Source organism: Penaeus chinensis, chromosome 23 (genome assembly GCF_019202785.1).
Source record: "Penaeus chinensis breed Huanghai No. 1 chromosome 23, ASM1920278v2, whole genome shotgun sequence".
Lineage (NCBI taxonomy): Eukaryota > Metazoa > Arthropoda > Malacostraca > Decapoda > Penaeidae > Penaeus > Penaeus chinensis.
The window spans coordinates 8,220,531-8,230,530 of record NC_061841.1 but is presented as its reverse complement, the minus strand read 5'-3'; the positions used below and the strand labels follow the sequence as shown (position 1 = coordinate 8,230,530).

Below are 10,000 nucleotides of genomic sequence, written 5' to 3'. Positions count from 1 at the left end.
TTGTGATGATAAGGAACCTTTTTTTTTTTTTTTTTTTGCAATATCCGTTTAGGCTTCCTCTATTCCCATTTATCAAAAAAAAAATAATATATAATCCCGACTTCATATAAGAGAAAATACAACAAAGGACAAGGCTAAGAGCATATTAACCAAACATCGAGCTTTGAACAGTTTTTGAATTTTGTATACTCTGTAAAGGTTAATGCACGAGAGCGAAGTACTCAGTGCCACTTTTTTCTTTTTTTTTATCCTTTTTTATGTAAACGAATAACAAAAAATAATAATCATAATAGAAAATACAAAAAATATTTTTTTTTTCTCTCTCTCTCTCTCTCTTTTATGTAAGAGCAATAAAAGCTAAAGTATAAGTTAAGATTTATCAACAAATTCAATCGAAACAAACTGCTATTATCGTGTACACCTATAAAAATATTTACAGAACAGCAGAGTATTTGTTATACTTTCACGAAAATGCTTTGAAACTACAAGGCTTTCAATATTTCTTTATAAAAGTAGAGATCATGGTTATTGTTGTTTTAATGCTTAATGTTGCATCTGATATATATGGTAATTTATGGTTACTTATGATCTAGTTTGTGTACGTGATAATAATGATAGTGACGATGATGAGGGTGACTCATGATAATGGTAATGATGATCATGATTATAACGACGATGATGATGATGGTGATGATTATGATGATGATGATGATGATGATGATGATGATGATGATGATGTGATGATGATGATGATGGTGATGGTGATGGTGACGATGACGATGACGATGATGATGGTGATAAGGATAATCATGCTAATAACGGTAATGATGACTATTAAGATGATTATTTTTTTCATTGCTTCATTTCTGTTTCTATTATCTTCATTGAATTTGTCATTTTCTCTGCTGTTCTGCGTACATCTTAAACTTATTTCGTCTGATTTCATAATTGAAAAAAGAAATCTCTACGTCGTACGGACCAAAAAAAAAAAAAAAAAATCTAACTAGGCCTACAATTTTTTTTCTTTCAATAACCTCTCAATCTACTCACTTTAAAGTAGTCCTCGAGCACAGTGCCCCCGATGTAGCCCCAGGTCATCGAGTCCTTGACCCGCAGCAGGTCATCCAGGCTGCTGACGGCGTTCTCGATCTTCGGGAAGGTCAGGAAGGCCACGAGGTTCCCGGAGTACGTGGTCACGACGATAAGGACGAAAATCCACCAGAAACCCACGACGAGACGACCCGAATTGCTGAGGGGGAGTTTGGTTCCGCCTGTGGTGGTGGGGGCGGAGGGGGAAGGGGGGTATATGGGGGGTTGGGGAGGGGGAAGGGGGGTATAGGGGGTGGAGGGATAAGGGGGTTAGGGGGGAGGGGTAAGGGTGGGTTGGGGTAAGGGGTTTAGGGAGCAGGGGTAAGGGTGGGTTAGGGGGTAGAGAGGTCATGGTGGGTTAGAGGGAGTGGGTGGGGGTGATGGAGTAAGGGTGGGATAAGGGGGAGGGAGGGGGTTTGGAGTTGGAGGGGTAAGGATGGGATAGGGGGGAGGGAGGGTGGGTTGGAGGGGTAAGGATGGGTGGAGATACGGTAAGTGGGTTGGTGAGCGGGATGGAGAGAAGAGAGAAGAGAGGAGAGAGTGAGTGCGTTGGGGGTTGGGTGGGGGGGGGGGAAGGAAGGGTGGGTGGGTTGTGTGGGATGGAAGGATGGTGGGTTGGGGTGGAATGGAATTATGGGGGGGGAGAGGAGGAAGGATGAAGTGGGGGGAAAGGAATAATAGGGGGATAAATAAAAGAGTTTTAGGATTAGTTGTTCCAATGACCATTCAACATTCATTCCTACGAATTTCTTTCCGCTATCTCACTTGCTATATAAACCTCATACCCACCCACCCCTCCCCCCTCCACCCCACCCCCCCCAAACTCACCTTGCTGCAAGATGGCTCCGAAGACGTACCACGAGCAGTTCTGAAGTCTGAAGAGGCCTTTGCCGTCGTAGAGCTCGTAGTAAGTGTAGAATGGGGAATTTCGGTTGATGAGGAAGAGAATGGGGCCCATGACCAGCACCGTGATAGCGATGAGGATCCAGGTCTGAAGGGGGGGGGGAGGAGAGAACGAGGGGTGGGGGAGGACGAGGGAGGGAGAGAGAAGGGGGGGGAGGACGAGGGGTGGGGGAGGACGAGGGAGGGAGAGAGAAGGGGGGGGAGGAGAGAACGAGGGGTGGGGGAGGACGAGGGAGGGAGAGAGAAGGGGGTAGGACGAAGGAGGGAGAGGGAAGGGGGAGAAAATGATGGAGAAAAAAAAAGGAGAGAGAGAATGCAAGGGGGAAGGGGAGAGGAGAAATGATGGAGGAAAAAAGGAGAGAGATAAAGAGGAAAGAGAGAATGAGGGAGGGAGGGAGGGAGAGAGGGAGAGGAGAAAATGATGGAGAAAAAAGGGAGAGAGACAAAAAGGAAAGAGAGAATGAGGGAAGGGGAGAGGGGAAATGATGGAGAGAAAAACAAGGAGAGAGACAAAGGGAAAGATAGAATGAGGGAGGGAGAGAGGGGAGAAAAAAAAGGTGGAGAAGGAGGTTAGAGAGACAAAAAGGAAAGAGGGGTTGAGGGAAGAAATATGTGGAGAAAGGGGTAAGAGAGAGGAGAGAGGAATGGGGGATAGAAACAAGGAAAGGAGACCAAACGAGGAGAGGAAGGGGGGAGATAGGTAGGAAAAGGAAAGAGAGAAAGAAGGAGATGGAAGAGTGGAGAGAAAGATGGGGAAAGAGAACGGAGAGGCGGAACGAGGGGGAGAGAAGGGAAAGGAAGATGGAGAAAAGAAAGAGAGAGAAAGAACGAGGGGGACAGATGCAAGAGAAAGATAGAACAAAGAAAAGAGAGAAAGAACAGGGAAGAGAGAAAGATGGAGAAAAGGGAAAGAAAGAAAGAACGAGGGAGAGAAAAGGGAGAGAAAGTTGGAGAAAAGGAAAGAAAAAGCATGAGGAATAGAGAGAATGGAGAGAAAAGGAAAAAGAGAAAGAACGAAGAGGGAGAGGAGAGAGGGAGAAGGGAGAGATAGATAGGAGTGAAGGTGGAAAAATCGAAAAGGAAGGAAGAGAGAGAGGAGAGAGGGGGAGGAGTGGGAAAGAGAGACAGAGAGAGAGATGATAATGGAGAAGACAGAGGGAGAGAGAAAATTATATGATGGGAAGAGCGAGACAGAACGGAAAAGGGAAAAAGAGAGAGGAAAAGAAAAAGATGATAGGGAAAAGGACGAAAAAAATTCAATTAGTCTTTCGTTCTAATTTTTATGTTTTATTAATTTCTTTTGTTTTTAATCTCGCTATTTTTCACTTTTTTTTAGTTATCTATACTGGCTAAATTAATATATCTTTTTCTCGTTACGAAAGTGTTAATAGTAAAATCTAATAAGAATACTTAAAAATATATATACGATTTGATAGTCAGATAAAATCACATGCACAAAAAAAGAAAAAGATAAATACAAAAAAATATATATATATATAAAAAAAAATACCCCGAAAAGATAATAACGCTTAAAAACTGAAATAAAAAAAAACTCGAAACACACACAAAAAAATACAAACAACAAAAACTACTCCCCCCCCCAAAAAAAAAAAATATCCTTAAAAACGAAAAAACAAAAAACAAAAAAAAATATTTCAAAGATCTGCAAGACCAAGCTTTCGCACACACGTCTCCAAAAATGGACTAAGTGCGTGTTCGCCTCTCCCGGACGTCGTAAAATCTATTTGGTCGCGGTGAATAATGCAACAAAAGGCGATTTGCTTTACTGATACACACGTCACCCTCGAAGTCGCACTTGAATGCAAATTGGTGTGAGTTTTTTTGTGGTGGGATTGATTAGCTATTGGCCACGGATTTGCGCTGTGTTGGAGAGGGCAAGGGTGGGGTGGAGGAGGGGTGGAGGGGGGATGGAGGAGGGGTGGAGGAGGGGGGGAGGAGGGGTGAAGAAGGGGAGGAAGAGGGCTGGAGGAGGGGTGGAGGGGGGGTGAAGGAGGGATGGAGGAGGGGTGGAGAAGGGGTGGAGGAGGGGTGGAGGAGGGGTGGAGGGGGGTGGAGGAGGGTGGAGGAGGGGTGGAGGAGGGGTGGAAGAGGGGTGAAGAAGGAGTGAGGAGGGGTGGAGGAGGGGTGGAGGAGGGGGAAGGAGGGGTGGAGAAGGGGTGGAGGAGGGATGGAGGAGGGATGGAGGGGGGTGGAGGAGGGGTGGAGGAGGGGTGGAAGAGGGGTGGAGGAGGGGTGGAAGAGGGGTGGAGGAGGGGTGGAGGAGGGTGGAGGGGGTGGAGGAGGGGTGGAGGGAGGTGGAGGAGGGGTGGAGGGGGGTGGAGAAGGGGTTGAGGAGGGGTGAAGGAAGGGTGAAGGGGGTGAAGGAGGGGTGGAAGAGGGGAGGAGAAGGGGTGGAGAAGGGGTGAATTGTATTGGAGGTGGAGGGGGTATGGACGGGGAAGTGTGTGTGTGTGTGCTCGTGTACGTGTGTGTCTGTGTATCTGTGCGTGTAAGGATACGGACAGTTTGAAAATAAAAATAAAATCTTAAACCTCCCCCCCCCCCCCACACACACACACAAACACAAACTAAAACCCAACTAATTAGGTGTAAAATTCGAGCGGTTTGGAAAAAAAAAAAAAAATCCACACACACACACAGACGTACACACAACATACACAAAAATGTACACAAACCTACCAACCTCCCTCCCTCTCCCTCCCTCCCTCCCTCCCTCCACCCTCCTCTTTCCACCCCTTCCTCCCTCCCACCCTTCCTCCCCCTCCCAAAAAAAAAAAATAATAATAATAATACATAAAAAAAAAATAATAATAAAAAAATAGAAAGATAAATCTTAAAAATGACTCACATCATTAGCAAAAGGCTCCATGAACAGCATCACACGAGACAGCTCCTTGGGCCTCGCTATCATGAAGGTGTAAGGCTGACGGTCGATGGTCGAAGTGAAGTTGATCACCTCCATGCGCTGCTCGGACACGGAGAAGGAAGCCACGCCCATGATGACCTGTTGGAGGGGGTAGGGGGTGGGGTAGAGTGAGGGGAAGGGGGAGGGGGTAAGGAGAAAAAGGGGTTAGTTGGGATGTCCTGTTTTTTTTTTTTTTTTATCTACTTCTGTGTCTCTTGCTCTCGCGCTCTCTCTCTCTCTCTCTCTCTCTCTCCCTTGCTCTCTCGCTTTTGATCTCGTTCTCTCTCTCTCGCTCTCTCTCTCTCTTGATCTCGTTCTCTCTCTCTCTATCTCTATCTCTATCTATCTATCTGTCTGTCTATCTGTCTATCTATCTATATCTATCTATCTATCTATCTATCTATATCTATCTATCTTTCTCCCTCTCTCTTGACCCTTATCCTCTCACTCACTTTCTCCTTCACTTTCTCACTCCCAGCCTCACATCTCAATCATCTTCCTCACCCCACTCTTTCCTCTTCTCCAATTATCGCCACTTCCCTTCTCCCTATCACTCACCTCTCTCCCTCTCCCTCATTTATCACTCACCTCTCTCCCTCTCCCTCATTTATCACTCACCTCTCTCCTTCTCCCTCATTTATCACTCACCTCTCTCCCTCTCCCTCATTTATCACTCACCTCTCTCCCTCTCCCTCATTTATCACTCACCTCCTTGTCCATTATCATCTTCACCATACCGTTCCACTGTCCGTTTTCCTTCGCTCCCCATTTTCCATCCGAAGGCGGTCTAACGACGTACCTGTTGAAAGAGAGGAAGAAAAAATAGACGTTTTCATTATTTTTATTATTTTTTTCCCCCAAGATATTTCCTTCCTTCTGTTTTTCTTCGTGTTGTTGTTGTTGTTGTTGTTGTTTTTTCCTCCTTTTTTGATTTTTGGTTTAAGGATGAGTTTTAGGTAGTAATTGAGGGACAAACCATTCTTTAAAATTGACATGCAGTTTTATATGCACATTTTGTTGCAGATTTATGCTATTTTAGGAGAAATTATTGTTTAGTGGATTTTCATTAGATTATTTAGACAATTTTGGAGGAACATTAGAAAAAAAAATATGTGCGACCGTGAGAGAGAGAGAGAGAGAGAGAGAGAGAGAGAGAGAGAGAGAGAGAGAGAGAGAGAGAGAGAGAGAGAGAGAGAGAGAGAGAGAGAGAGAGAGAGAGAGAGAAATGGAGAGAGAAAGAGAGAAATAGAAAGAGAGAGAGAGAGAAATAGAGAGAGGGAGAGAGAGAGAGAGAGAGAGAGAGAGAGAGAGAGAGAGAGAGAGAGAGAGAGAGAGAGAGAGAGAGAGAGAGAGAGAGAGAGAGAGAGAGAGAGAGAGAGAGAGAGAGAGAGAGAGAGAGAGAGAGAGAGAGAGGTAGAAAGAGAGAGAAATAGAAATAGAGAGAGAGAGAAAGAAATGGAAAGAGAGAGAGAGAGAGAGAGAGAGAGAGAGAGAGAGAGAGAAGAGAGAAAGACAGACAGATAGAAAGACAGAGACAGACAGAGAGAGAGAAGTTAAAGTAGAGAAAGACAGACAGAGAGATAGAGACAGACAGACAAACAGACATAAAGTATGTGTGCGATTATCCCTATTTACAAGCTATTGCAAAGATAACAAACATAACAACGTCCCTTAGAGCAAAATTATTCATTTTTTTTTTTTTTTCTCTCGTTCTTTCTTTCTTTCTCTTGTCGCGACCAAATTTGCGTTTCATTGATTACCTTCATGATGCCTTTGAGCGTTAATTGTACCTTTGTTAACGGCCACAAAGATTTTTTTATATATTTATTTTATTTATTTATTTTTATTTTTTTTATTTATTATTAATTTTTTTTTATTTTTTTTGTTCCTGTTTCGTCTATTTGATATGTGATTATCCTGCTTGTTTTTGTTCGATTATACGCTTGTTTGTTTGTTTGTTGCGTATTGCAGTCTTTTTTTTTCTCTCTCTCTTTTGTTCTTATTTTTCTTTTCTTGTGTTTTCTTCTTTCTCTTTTTCGTCAACTTCTTTTCTTGGATGTTTTTCTTTCTCTTTCTTTTCTCTCTTCTTCTTCTTCTTTTCTTCTTTAGAGACGAAGTTTTTCTTTTTCTTTCTTTTCTTTCTTCTTTTTTCTTGTTTTCTTTTCGTCAACTTTTCTTTTTCTTTCTTTTCTTTCTTCTTCTTTTCTTGTTTTCTTTTCTTCGAAGTTTTTTTCTTTTTTTTCTTTCTTCTTCTTTCTTTCTTGTTTTCTTCTTTTGGAAGTTTTTTTCTTTCTTTTCTTTCTTCTTCTTCCTCCTCTTTTCTTGTTTTCTTTTCTTTGGACTTTATCTATTCTTGCCTTTGTTTTTTTTTTTCTTTTTTTTTAGGATAAAGAACCTTGCCATTCCGTATTGCATTTTTTTTTTTTTTTATTTCTTCTTCTTTTCCTTTCTTTGAAATTTCTCTTTTTTCTTCTATTTTTCTTCTTTTCTTTTCTTTGAATTTTCTCTTTCTTTTTCTTGTTTCTTTTCTTTTGTTCTTTTCTTTTAAATTTCTTTTTTTCCTTTTTTCTTGTTCTTTTCTTTGAAACTTCTCTCTTTTTTTCTTCCTCTTTTTCTTGCTCTTTATTTATTTGAATTTCTTTGAATTTTCTCTTCCCTTTTCTTATTTCTTTTTTATTTATTATGAAGAACTTTGCCTTTCCGTATTGCAGTCTTCTTTTCTTCTGTTCTTTTCTTTGAAGTTTCTCTTTTTTTTCATCTTTTTCTTGTTTTTCTTTGTTATTTAGTATGAAGAACCTTGTCTTTCCGTATTGCAGTCCTTCTTCTTCTTCTTCTTCTTCTTCTTCTTCTTCTTCTTCTTTCCTTCTGTTATTTTCTTTGAAGTTTCTCTTTTTTTTTCATCTTTTTCTTGTTTTTCTTTGTTATTTAGTATGAAGAACCTTGTCTTTCCGTATTGCAGTCCTTCTTCTTCTTCTTCTTCTTCTTCTTCTTCTTCTTCTTCTTCTTTCCTTCTGTTATTTTCTTTGAAGTTTCTCTTTTTTTCATCTTTTTTTTTTTTTTTTGATACTTAGTATAAAGAACCTTGCTATTCCGTATTGCAGTCCGTTTTCTTTTTCTTCTTTTCTTCTTCTTTTTCTTCTTCTTCTTCTTTTCTTCTGTTCTTTTATTTGAAGTTTCTTTGAAGTTTCTCTTATTTTCATCATTTTTTTTTTTTTTTTTACTTAGTATGAAGAACCTTGCTATTCCGTATTACAGTCCTTCTTCTTCTTCTTCTTCGTCTTATTTTCTTCCGTTTTTTTTTTTTTCTTTTTTTTTTTTTTTTTTTTTTTTTTTTGTTACTAAGTATGAAGAACCTTGCCATAGGGACACAAGCTCCATGCAGATAAGACATACATTCACCCCCTCCCTCCCCCTCCCTCCCTCACCCTCCCCACCCCATGTCTCTCACTCAACGAGACAAACGAAACAAATAAAAACACAAATGAACGAAAAGCCTGGTTAGGTAAAAGCCCAAATTTTAAGACAAAACAAATGAAAAAAAACGCTAAAATAAAGCAAAAAAACAAAAAAAAGTCCAAACCTAAGAGGGAAAAATACAGTCAAGCCAAAACAAAGCAAATCAAGCCATTTAATTAGAAAAAAAAAATTCGATCAAGTCTTGGAACCAAAAAGTCAAAATGCAAACAAAAAGAAATCAAGCCATAGAACAGAACAAAAACAAATCAAAACGAAAGAAAAAAAAACATGCCATTAGATAAAAGAAATAATAATAATAACAATCCAAAAAAAAAACATGAGAAGAGACGAGTCAAAAGAAAACATTTTTTTTTTTTTTATTCAAAATGCAAACAAAAAAAATCAAGCCATAGAACAAAAACAAACCAAAACGAAAGAAGCAAAACAAAAACAAAAACAAAACAAGTATTCGAACCATCCCAAACCAAATCCTAAAGTTCAATACTCACGTGAAGTTGAGTTTCGAAGCGAGCTCGTTCAAAACTTCGAACATGAGACCTGAATATCCGACGACTCGACCAGAATTGTCCTTCTCGAAAATCTGCCATGGAGGGTACTGGGGAGGGAGGGAGGGGGGGAGAGATCTATTTGAGTGTCGTAATATTTTTTCCTTTTTTGGGGGGGAGGGAAGGTAGGGAAGGGAAAGGGAAGTGGGAAGTAGGAGGAGGAGGAAGTGTGGGGAAATGTGGGGAGGGGGAGGGTTGGAAAGGAGGGAGGGGGAAGTAGGAGAAGGAGAGGAAGGAAGTTGGGGGTTTTGGAAGCGGGAGGAAGAGGAAGTGAGGGGGGTGGGGGGGGATATTGGAAGAGGGGAAGAGGAGAGAAGACGGGAGAAGAAGAAGAAGGATGTTGGGGTAGGGGGTAGGGGGTAGGGGGTTTCCCCTCAAATACACCTCTCCCCCTGTCTTTCCTTCGCCAGTATCCTTTGTGGATATTTTTTGTGTGTGAGGGAGAGAAAAGGTTCTTTTTCGGGTGGGGGGAAGAGTGGAAGAAAGGAATGGAGGTAGGTTAGTATATTTTGAAGGTTTTCTTTCGTATTTTCTTTCAATTTCTTCTTTTTTCTTCTTCTTTTTCTTTTTTTCTTTTCTTTTTGAATTGTGCGTTCTATAGTGTGAGGGTGTTTCTATTTTGCTATTTGTGCTCTGCGTGTTTGAGAAAGTGTGAGCGTGTGGTGTAGGGAAGTGTTTTTTTTTTTTTTTTTTTTTTTTGAGTTATATATCATAATCATTGATTTATTTACATGTGTATATGAATATATCTTACACTGTTTTACCAGTTTAATTATTTGAATATTTCTATTATTGTTATTATTATTATTATTTATTTTCTACATGTTTGTTATCATTACTATTATTATTTAGCTATGTTTTTTTCTCAATATTACTCCTGTTATTTATATCCTTATCACATCATTATATTGTTATCATCATTATTAAATTTGTTGTTTGTTAGTATCATTATTGCCATTACTATTATCATTATTATTATTATTATTATTATCATTATTAGTATTACTAGTACTATTCTTATTATTATTATCATTATTTTATTACTATTATCAATATTATC

The 10,000-nt window shown here is 40.2% G+C and overlaps 1 protein-coding gene across 1 annotated transcript in view; it reads right to left on the bottom strand.

Moving 5' to 3' along the window:
• Nucleotides 1-10,000, bottom strand: part of LOC125037645 (ionotropic receptor 93a-like) — a 55,978-nt gene that overhangs the window by 17,287 nt on the left and 28,691 nt on the right. Inside the window, 5 exon segments of the mRNA XM_047630846.1 lie at nucleotides 1,051-1,271; nucleotides 1,918-2,080; nucleotides 4,862-5,017; nucleotides 5,627-5,717; nucleotides 8,884-8,990. Coding sequence (XP_047486802.1) covers nucleotides 1,051-1,271; nucleotides 1,918-2,080; nucleotides 4,862-5,017; nucleotides 5,627-5,717; nucleotides 8,884-8,990 — 738 coding nt within the window.